Source organism: Euprymna scolopes, chromosome 6 (assembly GCF_053919585.1).
Source record: "Euprymna scolopes isolate OS-2025 chromosome 6, ASM5391958v1, whole genome shotgun sequence".
Classification (NCBI taxonomy): domain Eukaryota; kingdom Metazoa; phylum Mollusca; class Cephalopoda; order Sepiida; family Sepiolidae; genus Euprymna; species Euprymna scolopes.
In genome coordinates this window covers 157,462,922-157,481,385 of record NC_136487.1, presented here as the reverse complement: position 1 = coordinate 157,481,385, position 18,464 = coordinate 157,462,922, and the positions used below count along the sequence as shown (strand labels likewise).

General features: G+C 32.6%; 1 protein-coding gene across 2 annotated transcripts in view; it reads left to right on the top strand.

Moving 5' to 3' along the window:
• Positions 1 to 18,464, top strand: part of LOC145278077 (DNA repair protein XRCC1-like) — a 128,962-nt gene that overhangs the window by 11,740 nt on the left and 98,758 nt on the right. For both annotated transcript variants that reach the window (XM_080130332.1, XM_080130333.1), the window contains exons 2-3: positions 12,197 to 12,289; positions 13,842 to 13,943. In XM_080130332.1, the coding sequence (XP_079986458.1) occupies positions 12,197 to 12,289; positions 13,842 to 13,943 (195 nt within the window). The remainder of the gene's footprint in view (positions 1 to 12,196; positions 12,290 to 13,841; positions 13,944 to 18,464) is intronic.

Sequence of the window (18,464 nt, the reverse complement as noted above, 5' to 3'; positions counted from 1 at the left end):
CTTAATGCTACAATATTTTAAGTTATAAATTTATTTTATTAATGTTTCAGCTTAACCATTTTTCTATTCTAATATATATTCTTTTTCATGCAAGTTTTTTTTCCTTATTTTCTTACATCAACCATTGATTCCATTTCACCATCCTATCGGTCAGAACATTAATATCTCTCCTTACTTTTTTGATAGATTTTTTCACCAACTGCCCAAATAGTTTTCTTTTTAATTCAATTTAACATTATATAATCAATTCTTAATGCTACAATTTTTGTAATTATAAATTTGTTTTTTACTAGAATATCTTGTCCTTTTCTTTTCTAGTTTTAACAACTAGTTCTTTACTTTTCCATATTTAAGCTTAACCATACTACTTTTCATTTTTCTATTGTAATCCATGCTTTTCCAAGCTTCTAATAAATTCACTTGTTCTTTGTTTAATTTCAGTCTTATTTTTTTTGCCCTCATAAACGTAACATGCACATAACAAGGTATGGCACTTGTCTGCTTCAATAAAATACCCCCCAATTATCTCTTTCATTCTGTCTGTTTCATTTGTAACTTCTCTTTTTGCGACAGCAGTAATTAGTAGCAACACTAGTCGCTGAAGTGATGTGGTTGCTATGGAAACCAATCATAAAAAACATCACTCACCTCCTTAGGTCTTTTTATGATTTTGAACACCACTAAATTAATCATAACTTTTGTTTTATTGAACGAAAATTGAAAAAAAAATTTTCACAATATAGTTGAGAAGGTGATCTATAAACTATAATAATTGTTTGAAATTTGGTCGAAAAATGAGTAAGCGGTGAAGCTTTAAAGCAGTTCTAAATGACTAAAACTGACACTTAACGATATATTCAAACATGGTAGTGTTTGAATGATAAATGTATCTTGGAACACAACAGCATAACGTGTTATGAAGACTGTCAGAAGTCAATAAACTGACTTTGTTACTAAACCTTATCCTTAAGTGACCTCCAAGCCTTGATAAGTGGTGACTTTGTAAAAAAAATAAATAAATAAATATCCCATTTCAGTTTGGTGAATTTACAGACTCAGCACCAATAAACATTGACTATTCAAACTTTGATTTGGTCTTGCATGAACTTAACTGATTTTGTAAAATATTTTTAACATTTAAAACTGTATTCTTGCGCAACCAAGCTGAAACACTTCAACACTGCTTCTGTGAAATTTCTGAAAATACAAAAAAAAACATACATTCTTGCTATTTAAATAGTTAATGGATTTTTTTTCCTTTTCAACGTATTAAAATGCTTTTAAGTATTTAGAAAAATGCGTTGGGATTCCTTTATTTTTACAAATGAAAAAAAAAACAAAGAATAAATAGAAAAGTAATTCCTTACAAAAAGTATAAAAAGGAAATGTTGAACAGACTATATACTAAGACATTTTTATTTTGATTTAATTATTCCTGTTTTATTGGGTGAACTTTTTAGGTTTCTTTTCTTTTATTACTGTGGGCAATTAATTAAAATTCTTGTAAAGAATAATTTTTTTTGGAAGGGAAGGTATGTAACAGAGTGCATATAAGAAAATATTAGCTGCAGCAGCCATTCAAACATGTATGCAAATTAGCAAGTCTGTGCAAGCTTGGTTCATGAGAAAATAAAAGGAGAAAAAAGAACAGCACGTGGTCAAGAACAAAAAACAAGGAGCAAAGTGGGCGCTGGTCAAGATAGACATGTGAAAGGCAAGAGCGAGAAAGCGCTGGTTGACGTCAGCAGCAACAGAGACTTTTAAAATGCATGTGTGCCAGAAGAGAGTTTGGGAAAATAATGGAATCCATTGTTTTGGAAGAACCATAAGTAAATGCATTTTATTTGCACTTTAAAAAAATGCCAAGTCAGATACTTTTTTTCTTTCCTTATTTTTTTTTATTTGTTTGTTCCTTTGTGACGGTGATGGACAGCATGTGGGTCCTAGAGGTTTGAACTGTGTTTCAGAAGCACAAGCAACAATTTTTCTCACTCTCTATCTGTGGCTTAATCTAAACGCAAATTTCATGAAAAAAAAAGCTTCTTTCCTAGAACTGTCCTTTCCTAGAACTCTGTTCTGTTAGTTTACTTTCCAGTTGACTACAATATGGTCATCTTTAAGTTCAGTGTAAATAAGTTCTTGTTGAGCCATCCCCTTAAATAGTCAATTTCTACCACTAATGATTGCTGTTGTCTCCGTGACCACTATACTCATTAACCCCCATCCTCGAGTGGCCCTCAGGCCTTTATAAGTGGTGACTCCCTTGTGAATAAACAAAACCTTCTGTTAGATATAATCAAGAAGTAAAAATTAAGTTTACAAGTCAAAAGCTTCTGTAAATTTAAAGAGAACATAAATATTAATATTTATATAGTAAATCCAACCAAATAAAAAAGCTCAATACAACCAAAATAGGAAATAGAGCTTGTCATAAAAGAACACAATTTAAGACCATAAATTATAGTTTGCAAGAATTTATTATTCGACAGGATATCTAAAAAGTAATACTAAGATTTCCTTAATCCGCAGCGTTTCAAAGAATGCGTTTTCATCAGAGGAAAGATTTTAGCAAATAATTATTATAGCGAAGCTATTAATTTGCTGGTACTGGCATAAATTGAAACTGCATTATATGAAAACTAATCACTTATGCAAAAACTTTAGTGTAAAGAGTTCATGAAATGCAGAAAAGAAATGAAAAGTGAGAAAGATACAAATGAAAGGATATGCAGTGGATTGAGTTGTTCCAAAAAGTGAATTGGTCATAAGATTCAATGGTTTCATAAGTGGCAGTCAGAGTTGTAAAATGCAAAATTGACATAGCGGTACAAATTAAGGATCCAAAATGAGTGGAATCCAATTATTCTGTAGATATATATAAAATAAAAATTTTGCATGCAAAATGCAATAAATCCTATTTCTTACAATTGAGAAAATGACATTTTTTTATAACGCAAATATTGTTGGACAACACCCATATTTTTTCTGTTTTAAACATTATTATGTCAAAATGTTATAAGACATTTTTTTTTTCTTCAAAAATGTGATTTAATGGAAATCATTTTTTTTTTTTTTTCTACATAATCAGTTAAATCTACAAATTGCTTTGTTTTTTTTTTTTCTATTTTTTTTTTTCTATTTTTTTTTTTTTTTTTTTTTTGCAAAATCCGATAGATCCAAGAACTTTGCAGCTAATTCTACCCTAAGCGACGAAGGCGATCAACTCCCCGTATTTCTTCCTATAACAGACAACACGCTAGGCAACATACAAATATCTGTGTGTGAGGTCGCCAAGCTAATCAAGAATCTTGATTCCAGTAAAGCAACTGATCCTGACGGTATTCCAATTATAGTGCTGAAAAAGCTCCAACCAGAACTTGCCCCCATACTTATAAAACTGTTTAAGCGTTGCCTTAAGGAGAAGTGCTTTCCAACACCCTGGGAAACCTCATCAGTATGCCCTGTATTTAAGAATTCAGGTGAAAAGTCATCTCCCTCTCAGTACAAACCAATAAGTCTCTTGTGTGTCATGAGTAAGTTACTGGAATCCATATTAAATAAAGTAGTCAACCACCTCAACAGAAACAACCTTCTTAGTGACATGTAATATGGTTTTCGCTTCGCAAGATCTGCAGCAGATGTGCTAACGGTTATATCTCATAAGATTAGTGAATCTCTTGATAAAGGCTTCCTTTCCAGGGCAATTGCTTTGGATATATTGAAGGCCTTCGATAAGGTATGGCACAAGGAGGTTCATAAGAGTAGTGGTTGATGGGCAGAAATCAGAGGCCCACAGTATTAATACTGGAGTCTCTCAGGGGTCCATCCTAGGCCCAACTCTCTTCCTGATCTACAGCAATGATCTCCCAAAATATATACTTAAATCATTTGTTGACATCTATGCTGATGACACGACCATCTATGGCAATACATTAAAGGCCGTAAATGACAAAGTTCTCTCTGATTCTCTATCCTCTGATCTTGAGTGCGTGGTAGAGTGGGGGAAGAGGTGGCTTGTTACTTTTAATGCATCTAAAACGAAGCTCCTATCTTTACATCATCAACACTCTGATCCCCATCTGGCATCAATTGAAATGGATGGCTCTTGTCTTGAGGAGGCTCCATGTTTTGACAAGCTTCTGGGTTTGACCTTTACTCCTGATCTGGAATGGAACAAGTACATCAGGTCTGTTGCCAAGGACATTGGGAAAATGGTGGGATTCTTCTACCGCTCTAGACGATATTTCACTACTGATGCAATTTTCTATCTGTATAAAAGCCAAGTACGTCCAAGGATGGAGTACTGCTGCCACATCTGGGCAGGAGCTGCTAAAAACAGCCTATCCTGCCTTGACAGAGTACAAAATAGACTTCGTGGCTTAGTGGAGGATGCCCTTTTCTCTTCCCTGTAGCCTCTCTCCCACAGAAGAGACGTTGCGAGCCTGTCTTTGTTTTATCGTTATTTCCATGGCAAGTGCTCGTCTGAGCTCCATTCTCTGGTCCCCCATCACCAATCTTTCACGAAAAACACTCGTCTAGCTGAAGCTACTGTCATTAATTTTCCCCACTCTTTATGTGTGCCTGAATCCAAATGTAGATTCCATGAGCAGAGCTTCTTTTTTAGAAGTGCACGACTGTGAAACTCTCTTCCGTTTTCCTGTTTCCCACCTAACTGCAACTTGGATGTATTCAAGTCCAACATGAACAAATTCCTGACAAACCGTTCTCTTAAATAAGACACCCTATCAAATATCAATACTAATGATTACTACGATACTATCTCATTGATAGTAATATGCAATAACCCGTATCCCCGAGTGGCTTCCGGGCCTTGATAAGTGGTGACCACCATATAAAAAAAAAAAGATCCAATTATATCTATGTAAACTTACCATTCCACTTAGAATAACGTAGCATATTGACAGAAAATAAGAGACTTGTCTTGAGAAAATGTATATATATGCAAAGATATCATCAAAAATATAATGTAGACGTACAACCATCTAAATATTATATCTGTATTATAAGTAACCTCGAAAAATATGAATTATGTTAATTTAATCTCTATTTGGCATACTTGTTGGGGAAAATAAATTTAAAAAAATTGTTTTAAATTCCAAATTTTTGTATTTTAAAAAAATAATATTAATGAAACTCATGCCATTTTTCATCGCTGTTAATATTGATGCTATTGATGCGTGAGAGTGCATGTGTATTAATAACGATGATTGGAGTTATATGCCGAGTAAATCAACAGAATATACCCGTTATAACTGCATAGCACGATACCCAACTATGACAGAAGCAAGATCACCAATTAGAAAATAGTTCAGACTCTGTCAGATCAACGATTGAGGATGTATCCCCAACAAGTACAAACATTATCAACTCAATAATGGTCAGTTTTCACCCTTTGTCCTAGTTAGTTGGTTTGCAATGTTCAATTTTTTTTTTCTTGTAAATCGTTGCATTTAAATAAAAAAAAATTTTTTAATTATTATTGACACTTGTACAAATTTCCACACGAAAAAATATGATGTATGTACCTGTGGCTAAAAGAAAATATTGTATACTGAAAATCACATAAATTAATCCAGTAGTTTTATTTTTATGAAGAAAATCATTTGTAAGCAAATTTAAGTTTTTACAGTGCCTGTAAGAATGTAAGAATTCAGGAATGTTTCTGTCGAACTTGCGAATTTGAACGTCCAAACCCATCCAAATTTGGATATCCAAATTTGGATGTCCAAATTCCAGAGTTCAACTGAAACATTCTTGAGGTCGACAAGATACATCTGGAATTCACCCTTATCTGTCCATCTGTCCGCACTTTTCTCAATAACTATGCCTTGGAATTTTTATAAATTTTGCACAAACATTAAACATGATATGAGTAAAAAAGTAGCAGAATGGATTTTCCAGGAAAACTCTGGTTGTCCCCCTGGGGGTGCCTTTCGGGTTAAAATGGCTAAAATTAACACTTTCGTGCTTGTTAAAAAAATTGATGCCTTTGATTTTTATAAAACTTTCTGAAAAGTTGTAACTAACTGATTTCTATATAATTTTGTTTGTCTATACTTCGCAATAACTCTTTTGTGTGCCTCAGGGGCTCTTTAGGGCTAATAAAAACACTCCATTTTTGGGACTATTTTACAATATTTATCAAACATTTTCTGTGTATGTCTATTTAGCAGTTTTGCATGAGGGTGAACTCAAATTTAAGTTAAGGCCTTGGGGACTTTTGGGGCTAAATGGGGTGGGTGGGTGAACTTAATCATTTCTTTTTTTGCATGGTGCAGAACTCAAATTTACATATGTTAAGGCCTAAAACTGCACCGTTTGTTCATTCTCACCAGGATTTGACGTCCACTGGGGACTCTTGTGTCTAAATGGGGGGGGGGGGGGCTGAACTTAGTCATTTTTTTATGCCTCGTTCACTATGCACTCACCACGCATGCTTCACTTGTTTTTATTCTTATTCACCCTAAACAAGGTATATTACCATTGCCACCTAGACGTAAGGGACTACTGTTTGGAACCATGTTAGGAGATGAGCGAGATGTCTGTTCACCTTACATCTAAATTCCTGCATGTTAGTACTGGGAAGCAGGAAACAGGGAGGGAATTCCAAACTCTAGCAGTTTGAGGAAAGAAACTATTAGAATAGAAAGCTCTTCAGCATCCAGAAAACTCTACAGTAATAGGGTGGGATTTTGCCACTTGTTAGGTTAGCCAAGGTGGGGGAGTATTTACGTTGTGAGATAAAAAAAAGAAGCTGTTATATATGATGAAAATTATGGAAATAATATTCCAAGGTGATCGAGAGATGAAATGTACGGTACAATCACGTTGACACACCGGTTCTCGCCAGATCACTGAAGTTAAGCAGCGTTGAGCCTGGCCAGTACAAGATAGGTGACCTTTTGAGATGACTAGGCACTGTATGTACCTTCTGGGAAGGTTGGGCGTGAGGCCAGCACCCTCACCCCGAAAAAAGAACTCCACGCTACAAAAGCATCTACAAAGCTCAAGGCTATGGATGGAGAGATAAAAAAAGGAAAAAAACTAAACTATATGTTCATCAACATTTCGTCTGTATTTCAAAACTTCCTCGAAACAAATAATTTGAACAAAATAAAATACCAATAAAATATTTGAATGTATACTTGTGTTCGTGAAGTGAAAGGGATTTACTGGTATTTTATTTTCTTCAAATTATTCAGAGGAAGTTTTGAAATAAAGTCAAAACGTTGATGAACATATAGTTTGGTTTGTTTCTTTTTCATCTCTTCATATATATACATGTATATACCCATAAAAGTGAGAATTTGTGCGTGTGAGGACGCTTCTCAACGAATTTATGATCTACACACTTGAAATTTGGTATCTAGGATATTCAGACATGTGGAAAACTTTTTAATCCATTTTTGTCCACCCAAAAAAAAGGGCTGCTAAGGGGTCAAAATTGATACGTGGGAGTAATCAGATTTGTATCTATTTACTGTTTCACGAATGCATATGCGTGAATAGTTCACATTACAGATTACTTATGTTAAGAATAAGTAGGTTTGAAAACAGTTTTAAAGAGCATGTCACGCTGGTTTAATGATTATTATACTTGACTCACTGTCTTTAGGTTTTGGTTTCAATCTCAGCTTGAGTAATTTCTTTTGTTTACTTACAAGAAGTGAACTGTTTAGAAAAAACAATACTATTATGCACATGTCTCAGTTTCTGTCAGAATTAAAATATGATATTTATGTGTATTTTATGACTGGGCAACACCGGGCGACCTACTAGTATATATATATATACACAGGATGTCCGTAAAGTTACTATACAGTCTTACAAGTTACTATACAGACACCCTGTAATATATTAACTATTAATACAAATATAATACAATAAGACAATAATACTGTATAGTAACTTTACGGACACCCTATATATATATATACTAGCAAGCAGTCTGGTATTGCCTGGTCATAAAATATGCTTAAGTATAATATTTTGATTGATGCAGATTTTGTATTATATTATATTGGATCCAATGTATGGTAATGATTTAGAAAGTTAAAAAAAAAAAAATATGACTTGTGCACCACCATCGAGAATCGAAACCAAAACATTTAGCTTACAATTTACTTTTTCTTTTGACATTAATGCCTGAGCTATGAAGATATGATTGCTGCAAGGCTAAAAATTTAAACCTGAAGGAATAGCTATTACGTTATGCATGCATATTCATAATGCTGTCGTTTGCCATTCACCTGGCAAACTCCTTTTTTTTTTTTTTTAATTTTCACACTTTTGCACCAATTTTCCCCAGCTAAAACTCAAATATAAAGCCCTATATATTAAGTTTCATGTCTGTAGACCAAAAACCAACAAGGGAGTTTTCAAACAAATATATATATACACATACATTAATATATGTGTGTGTGTGTGTGTATGTATATATATATATATATATATATATATATATATAGATAGATAGAAAGACGTTTGTGTTTGCTATGTTTTTACGCAAGTATAAATCATGTAGAATATCTGCATGAATATAATTGCACATAATAGGTAACTAAAGATGATCATCCCATAAGAAAACTGAAAAAACTAATAGGGAATTAATTAAAATGAATGTTTAAAAGAATATGCAAATTAGCTAGATTTTTTGCTAGTGAATGCAATTTCACGACCCATGTATAACAAAGTTATATTTTCTTTTTAAATAAATAGAAAGGTTTTTAATACGAATATCGATACACAAAAGTAACAAATTTATAGTGTGTGTGTGTATGTATATATATATATATATATATATATATATAGTATGTATGTCTTTATCCAACATGTAAAGTCATCTTATTTGATTATCGAAGTTGGATTCAAACCTATTAAAATTACAATTAATAGAAATTGGAAAAATCAGAACTTTTTGATGTATAAAAAATTTGCTCCTGCTTAACCAATTTTCACTTGTTGTTATTTTCCTCTACGAAACAGCTAACCCAAACTCCATGAATAAATATTCGAAGACATAAATAACTTGGAGCATAAAACCTTTTCAGAGATTATTGGATTCAGCATTAAATTGTAACATAGTCTTTACAGGTTGACACTCTGGATTCATATGTTGTATGTAGACAGTCGCAAGGAAAGAATTCAACTCTTTTATTTCAGTGGATGCAGCAGATATTTATTTACAGGTACTTCCAAAATGCCTTGTCTCTTATTCAAAAATCTTCCTGTATTCCAATGTGCTTAACAAGACTCTTTCCCTGTTGCTCTTGGTTCAAGTGTGTAACACGTCTATCTCTGTCCTCTTAACATCAAGTGTTTGTTTTCCTTTTTTATAATTTTTTTTTTGTTTTTTTTTTTACAAAGGAGTCACCACTTATCAAGGCCTGCAGGCCACTCGAGGATAAGGGTTAATGAGTACAGTAGTCAATGGGATAATATCGTAGTAATCATGGAAATTTGGTAAATTGGATTACTTAAGGGGACAGCTCATCAAGAACTTGTTTACATTGGACTTGAAGACAACCATATTGTAGTCAGCTGGAAAGCAGAATTTTGTCTTCCTTGCTATGATATCACCTCCAACACAGCTCCGTCATTTGCATATGTTGGCTGTTGCTGCTATACGTGTGTCCACGTTCTGTTACAGAATAACTTGAAAATGATGTATCTTGTTAAACTTGGGGAATCTACATGGAATTTGTAGATCCAATCCTCAGCGCAAGCAATACTAAGAAGATGATTGTGAATTACTTTAACTTCTATCCGGTCATCGCTGAAAACTCCATCTACCCACTATTCCAGCATATCAGGGAGTCTAAAAGGTGTTACACCTTGCCCAAGGATGACCTGGAACTGTGCAATACATGAGTGTTTATCTCCTCAAGGTATATCCGCTTACCTTATGTTTTAATTTATAAACTTAAAATTTTAGAAATTAAAAAAACAAGAACAGAAATGTGAATAAGGATTCAGGGTTCATAGCAAACGTGCATACGGTGCCTCATGGATTTCAGATAAACTCCAGATATGCCTCAAAGGGGTTAAAGTGCACTGAATAAGTCGGTGAAACTAGGATGGTAGCACTAGATATCTGTAAAGCCATCAAGGTCTTCTCAGAAATATCAACTTGCATGGTATTACTGAATGAATATTTAATTTAATATTGAGATAAAATGCTATTCCCGTGAATTAAATAAACGGATCTGTTCAAAATTCTGTGCAGATTCCAGAGTTCAATAGAGAGATTCTCAAGTTCAACAGGATACACCTAAAGAAGGTTGAAGGTATATTGGTCATAGCGTTGTGCGAATAACAGTAACACTCAAGATAAGTCCAAATAATACATAATTTCAGATAAACACCTGATATGCCTCAAAGGGGTTAAAGCACCCTGGATAAGTCAATGAAACTAGGAGGGTAGTGCTGGATAAAATAACCAAAATCATAATAACCAAACCAAATCTGTTCATTTAAAATTCTTAATGATTTATTTTTTCCAATAATCTTACAAGTATGCAATTTGATTAAAAACACCCATTTTCATGCGGAGGATTAACTAAATCCTATTGGTTAGGGATTTACGTTTGCCATGCACTTGGACTTGCAATACAAAATATTTATCTGCCATATACTTTGGTATATGATGGTATAAGTAATATTTTAAATACGAAATATTTTAGTTAAAACAGTTAGGAAGAATATAGTAACTAGTGTTTCAAAAACCAGCATTTTCAAACGATATAATGCTTGAAATTGTCGAACTGGACATTGAAACAATTGTAACATAAAATGAAATACACTTTTCGTTGCCATCAACACCTTGTCTTGAAGTCTTGATTTTGCACACACAGTATATTAATGCTCAATTATGAAATGTGATAATTTTGTAGCTTAATCCTTAAGTCAACCTTTTTTGGCTTAAAACCTATTGGTATATGAAAATTTACTGAATTACACAAACTCAGTATATTACATATAAGTCTATATATATATATATATATATATATATATATATATATATATATATTTATTTATATATATATATATATTTTTGAAATTTTTGTTGGGGTAACGATGGAGTTGACGTATAATAATGAAAAACTGCTCAATATTCTTAGTATAGCAGGTGTGTCCAAACTGAACTTCATGTTGGCCCTGGCAACGCTGGGTATCTATGCTAGAATATATATATATTTTTAGCCTATTAAAACCAGGTAAATGTTAGCTCGTTGACTTAGAATAAGTACTTTATGCCAAATTGATGGTTGAATATGGTTCAATTTATGCTGATTTTTACATTAAAATACTAGTCTCTATTAATTCCTAATTGTGCATTGAACAAATATAATACTTTGTTCGTTACACCTCATAACAAAGGTCCATACAAAATTTCAGTCAGATAGGCCCACTAGTTCAGTGGCATAGCAACTATCGCCCCACCCCCAACACAAAAACATATTATGATCTTAAAAACTTATTTTGGTATAAAATTTCAGAATTTTTGTTAGCTTTTTATTATTTTAATTTTTTCTATCCCCCTCCCCCTCCCCCTCAAAATGCTGCGGACCACAGCCCCCACCCACCCCTTTGCTACGCTACTACAGTAATTTCCAAGAAAACTTATAAGAGTAAATGTGGTCTTATGGTTACTAATATCTATTAATTCCTTACTGCATCGAATGGTTAAATAATGCTTAGTTTGCTGCACCTTATCATAACAAAGGTCCATACAAAATTTCAGCCAGATTGGACCAGTAGTTTTCAAGAAAAAGTGGAACAGACAAGCAGATAAAGGGAAATCTAGTATAGATTAATGTTTTTTTCTATTTTTTTATTTATTTATTTTTTTTTTACCTAGGCATCACCAGTTATCAAGGCCAAGAGGCTACTCGAGGATAAGTGTTAAAGAGTGTACAGTAGAAATTGGACAATCGTTAGTAATGGAAATTCGGTAAATTTGTTAACTTATATGGAACGGTTCATCAAAAACTTGTTTACGTTAGACTTGAAGGCAACCATATTGTAGCCAGCTGTTTTTGGCCGAATTTCTTTTGTTGAATTGAAAACAATAAAAATTGAAAAGCGCTTGGATGATGATAACAAAGAAAAAAATTATCGAAAAGAACCTAAAAACTTTTACTGTATCAGTTTTTGCTTTCCTGTTTCGCCACAGAACAATCCTGCCGAGAATCTCCTTAAAGCTGACGGAAGTCATAAATGGAAATGTGCCAAAGTCGGAGAGAAGCAGTCAACTGTTGTTCTGCAAGTATGTTTGAATTATTTTCTCTTTTTTTCTTTTATTTTATTCATTCCATTGTTATATCCTATAGTCTTGCAATGGTATGGCAACAAACATGATTAATTCCAAAACAATGAATGCAAAGAACCTTATTTATCAGAGCAATGGAGTATTATGTTCGATAATCTTCACAAACACATCAAGCTAATGTCTCTATCATCTGCCATCTTGCAGCAATGCTCTCAATGGTTTGGGCATGAAGCTAATCACCCAGAGGGAGAGCTAATTCACAATGTAATCTACCCTACCTCTCTGCCTGTTTCATAAGATTTTTTGGCCCTGTCGGTGGGGCATTAGACTGCCCCCCTGCAGAGGGTAAAAGTCCCTCAATGGGGGTCCTGGATATGACCTTAAACTATATCCAGTGGTGAGGCCCCAGCTTGTGGGCTTTGGGGAGTGTGGAGCCACCCTTTAATTACCATTGCCCCCAGGTCCACTCTGACCCGGAGTGGTAGTACCTGTTAGGGTCCCAACTATGGGTTAAATAGAAACCGACGTGAAAACAACAGATATATTCTATTAAAAAAATTTTTCTTCAAAATCTTTGGATTCGGCATTAAATAACCCGAAAAGGGTTGATATGCCGTAAAACAAAAACAACCAACCTAAGATTTTTTTTTTTTTCTAGAATTCAAAATACATGCTAAAATCACAACACTAGATGGGAATTCTGGTTAGTAAGTGTACAACAGTTGTGATAGCAGGTTCATTTTCCACCATGTTTTGCTTGGCCTTCACCTGTGAACTGGACCTGCTACCTCAGCTGTTCTGTATTTACTAACCAGAAAACTCTTATTCAGTCATATAATTTTAACATGTATTTTACATTATTAAAGTAAATAGGAAAAAAATAATGTTGATTAACTTGTATTTAGTCGATTATCATCACCGGTCCTGGATATGACCTTAAACTATATCCGGCTTGCGGGCTTTGGGGAGTGTAGAGCCACCCTTTAATTGCCATTGCTCCCCGGTCCACTCTGACCCAGAGTGATAGTACCTGTTAGGGTCCCAACTATGGGTTAAATAGAAGCCCACTTGAAAAAAAACAAAACAAATATATTCTGTTAAAAAGTTTTCTTCAAAATCACTGGATTCGGCATTAAATAACCCGAAAACGATTGATATGCCGTAAAACAAACAACCAATAACAACAATATTATCATCACCTCTATTCGATCTATTAAGACAATGGATACCCTTAGTAAAGATGGCTGTGTATGTAATTGTAAAAACTAAAAACAATGAAAGATAAGCGAAGAGCACATACAGCACTTGGTAGTTCCAATGGTCATCTATTTTAGTACTGACCTGGTTTAATATCACTCGTTTGATCTAATGGAAACTAGTGTATCAACGTGATAATGCTGTATTATTTTGTATAATAATATTCTAATTCAAACTTTTAATTTTCAAATCGAGTCGGAAATATTTGAAAAAAAATTTTTTTGTTTAATTTTGTTTTGCCATGATTAAATTATTTCCAGTTTTTTATTTATTTAATTTTTTTTCATGTCAGTTTGAAAAAGCATCAGTCATCCACTCGATCGACATTGGAAATGACAGTTCGGCCTTTGTGGAGGTTCTTGTTGGACGATCATCTTCTGAAAAAGATTTCCAGGTAAAGATTTTCACTTTATGAAATTCCAATTAAACACTTCAGCCATTATAATATTTCAAAGTACATTCACAATGTATGTGCGTTTGTGTGTTTTCAAACATATGTACCATAGTAGGGCACCAGAGGATGTCCTCAGTGTTATCAAGATCACTAGTTGCAGGTCCTCTCTTTATTGCGCCGATCTGATTAGAGATGATCAGTCTCTGATCCACCATCTTCTAGCGCACTTCCAGACACGTGGGGAGTCATTGTAAATAGGAATTTAGTAGATTTGTTACATATTAGCACACTCAGGGTTTTGCCGAATTATCTGAGCCAGAAGGTTATTATTCTTATTGTTGTGTGGAGTGAATTAGATTTGTTTAAAGAGAAAAATGCAATCTAAGGACCAATATGGTTATAAATGACTTTTTAGGAATTAAAACATACTAGATTCTATAAACAATTAGAAGAAGGAATTTTAGATAAATATAAAGAAATATGTTTTAATAGAAAAGAATGTTAGAACATAAACAAAATACGTGACGAAGGTAGATAATTCGATTTATGTCTTTGGTCACATGCTGTTAATGATGTAATGAGTAAGCTAAACATGTATCAGTTGGTCAAGAGTTGAGAGTCAGAGTTAACAGACACGGTCAGTAGTCAGAAGAAGAAATGTAGTGGTGGACTGTAATGGCTTCAAGTAGAGGGAAATGTCGATAGTAAAAAGCGAGGACCAGCATTACAGCTGGGCATTTATATTCATGGTTTACATTGCGAGTGAAACAGTTGCATTTACAAGTGTGTAGAACAATTAAGAATAACCGAAATGGGGAGAAATAAAGAGCTTACCTCGGATACGTCTGTTGTGTTGCGGGCTGAGCGGAAGAGAGAGTTTCAAGATGGCATCCATGGGTTTTTATTGGTGTTGACCCCATGCAATTCTCACAGAATCACGTCTGCTCTCGCGCAATTATGCAAATATATAATTCCCGGCCGCTATAAAGGCAGGTCGCTGGGAAGCTGTCAGGCAATGTTCTGCAGATTGTGTGTAGGTGGTTCTGGTGGTTGAATTGTTCTTTGTGACGAACCATGTATCTGCGAGAAGCGAGTTTTCTTCTGCTTTTTTTTTTTTTGTCTCCTTCTTCTTTCTCTACGGTTATTACAGCCAAGAAATCCCTCTCTTCTAGAGGTGGGCGGTGCAGGGCGAACCTGACTATTTCCTATCTTTGTTGCCTACTACATTTTGCAAAGTGGTGACTAGAAATAAAATCTTTATCTTTTGGTGATTATGTTTTTTTTTTTCACTGACAATCTTCCAAAGCTCATTCCAACTTTTAGTTTGAATTATTGGGCTATTCCCTTTTATTTATTTTTTTTTTTTTTTTTGTTTTTAGATAGTTTTTAAATGGTAGACAAAACAGTCGCTTTTGAGTTACTCATAAAATTTGATTAAATTAAAAAATAAGACTAATTGGTTAATTTATGTTATTTATTTTTGGAATATGATATTTTTGTTTTGTTATGGCTGTATATATCATACAGATTTTTCTTTAATTTTAATATCTGGGTAAAGAACCAAATTTATTTTATTTGTTTTCTGCAAACAGCACATTACCACAGAGATATAAAGAATTACTGAATCAGTAATCAAGTCAGTATTCAAAAAAATCAAAGAATATAAAAAAAATAACAAATTCTAAGAAAAATAACTTTTTAATAGATTTTGATTGAAAATGAAATTTCATATTCTAAAAAATTTATACTACATAAATGAAACAAATTTGGATTTTTTTCTTCTTCGATTCTGTTTACATATAAATTTAAAATCTTCATCTTTTATAGACATCTTTTGATCCAAACGAAACTGGTAAAGCTCTCATTTTTTATTATTTATTCTTGTGTTTAATTTGTTTGTTTTTTTTCTGTCTTTTTTTCACATATGTACGTGCATATGTACGTGTGCTGATAATACTCAAATTCATAATAACATGATAATTTCAAAAATATTCCCAAATTCACTTACTCTATAATGGACAAAGATCAGTATGCTTTGCTAAAAAAAAATATCTAGCAAACTTCTCTTAAAGTTGGTATTTAGCATTAGAACAACATAACCCTCCCCCCAATAATTTTTTAAATTTTGGGAGGAAAAAATGTATTCTTTGAGGAGAAAGGGGGATCTCAAATGACCATTTACATTATTTAATTATGTTATCAAGAAGTAAATAGGATTTTTTATGTTAGTAAAGGGAGGTAACTGATTTTTTATATACAGTTATTTTCCTTACACCAACTTAAGTGTGTGTATGTCCAGAGAGAGGAATGGAATGAGCAAAAAGGGGGGGGGGGTAAAGTTATGTTACACTTTTACCCTGTGCAATGTCAGGTAACTCTCATAGTCAAATATAAAGTGTATAATTAAGCAAGAAATTAAAGAAAAAAAATAGCCCATTTTGGAACTGGTAATTTAACAAAAAAAAATATGAAAGAGAAGTGGTTAACTATGTATACTGTATATAATATAAACAAAGATCACTGGTGGAAAAAAGATGGGGGACATAGTTTTGAAAGTCCGTTTATCAATTTTTTTTATAGGTTTCCGACTACTTTTTGATTGTATTTGAAAGATTAAAGTCTAAAGTTAATTTTCAAAAGGGAAAAAAAATATTTGTTAATGTGAAGTTAAATAAATTCATTGTAAAAATCCTTTGAAAGATAAATATTAGTTTTCTGGATCTATTTCGAAGATAATTAGTAAAGTCCTAAGATATTGAATTAAATAAAAAAAACACCTTGTTTATACAAAAATATAGTTTAATTAGTTCCCAAAAGCGAGAGATTCTGGCTACTCACAATCACAACAAACAAAAAATCAACTAAGTGTGGATTCTACAGAAGCCCAAAATGTCAGAAAGTAAAAATGCTGTCTGAAAATGACTTCAGGTAGTTGAAGGGAGGTAGAGGGTGCTGGTTTTCTTTTTCCCCCAGCCATGCATCTGTACTTTCCTATCGTGAATGTTTGTATAATTTTTACCATTTTTTTAATTTAATTATTTTTCTGTGTTCCTGCTTTTAAATTAAAATTTTTTTTTTTTTTTTTCAAGATTATATAATAATTGTTACGCCGAAAGTTTGACGTTCATTCAAGCGAGGAAAATATTAGAATCTTATATATAAAAATTATGCAAAACGTGTAATCTAAAAAAAAAGTAGAAATATTTTTTGTATTTATAATTTTTTTGTGTGAAAATATTAAATAAACAATGCTTAATTAAATGATAATATTGGTAGTTCAAGAAATTAATTTTTCTTCGAGTTATATCTAATTCATTAACATGGACTGTAGGGGCTTTTTTTGTAATGTTCCTGAAAAAAATTAATCTTTTTTTTTTTTTTTTTTTATTGTTACAATTTATGATGCTTTAGTTTCATAAAAAAAAAAAAGCAAAAATAAATTCATTCATTGTTTTTTTTACTTGGGGAAAGGAAAATTAATTTTATTTATTTCTTTACTACAACATTCAAAAGGTAAAGGAGAACTTTTATGCAACACTCAAATATTTATATATCTCATATAGAAATTAAGTTTTAGTCCCAAGAAAAACACATTCTTACACTAGCAATACTACACCATTTTTTTCCCTTTAGATTGAATAAACTCAAATCAAACATTATCAAAAATAGCATAAAAAACAAAGAAATAACATCTGTAGTTTTTTAAAATCGGTCCATTAGAACTAGAGTTATGACTATTCAAAGTATCAAAAAAATGTCTGGTTCACTGTTAGAAAAATGTCTGGTTCACAAGTTAGTCCTATTCAAATGCTTATAAGCTTGTGACTGAAAATGGTAAGAAATTTGCACAATTTAAAGACTACCCCAACTTTAAAAAGTTTTATCCTCAGATCTTTTTAAGATATTATGATGAAATTTTGAACATATCATAATACCATGACGGTCCAGTTGGCGTTATTTACGATCATCTCACTTTGTAACTTGTAGCATACCAATTAGCATATTCCAGTTTCATTTTAACAGCTTTAAGTAGAACTATTATAGAAACAGATAAGAAAAATGTTAAGTAAGACTTTATCATCATAGGAAGTTTTATTCTGATGGACATTATTATTTGTCATTATAGCATCATAAATAATCCAAGATGGCGACCAGGAAGTTCAAAATGGCCACCATGACATGATTCAAAGAAATTATTAACAAAATATGGCTTGTAGCATATCAAATTAAAGGAAATTTTGTACAGATCAAAATTGTTTTCAAGTACATTAAACTAATTAGCATACTAATTACCATCATTAAGTATCATTTTAACGGCTTTAAGTAGAAGCATCATAAAAACAGTTAAAAAAAAATGGGAGGTAAGGCTTTATCATCATGCAAAATATTATAAATTATTAAAATTATATAAATTATTATTATAAAGTCCATCAGGACTTTATCATTTGTCATTATTACACCATGAAAAATCCAAGACGGCAATTAGGAAATCTAAGATGGCTACCACGACATGATTCAAAG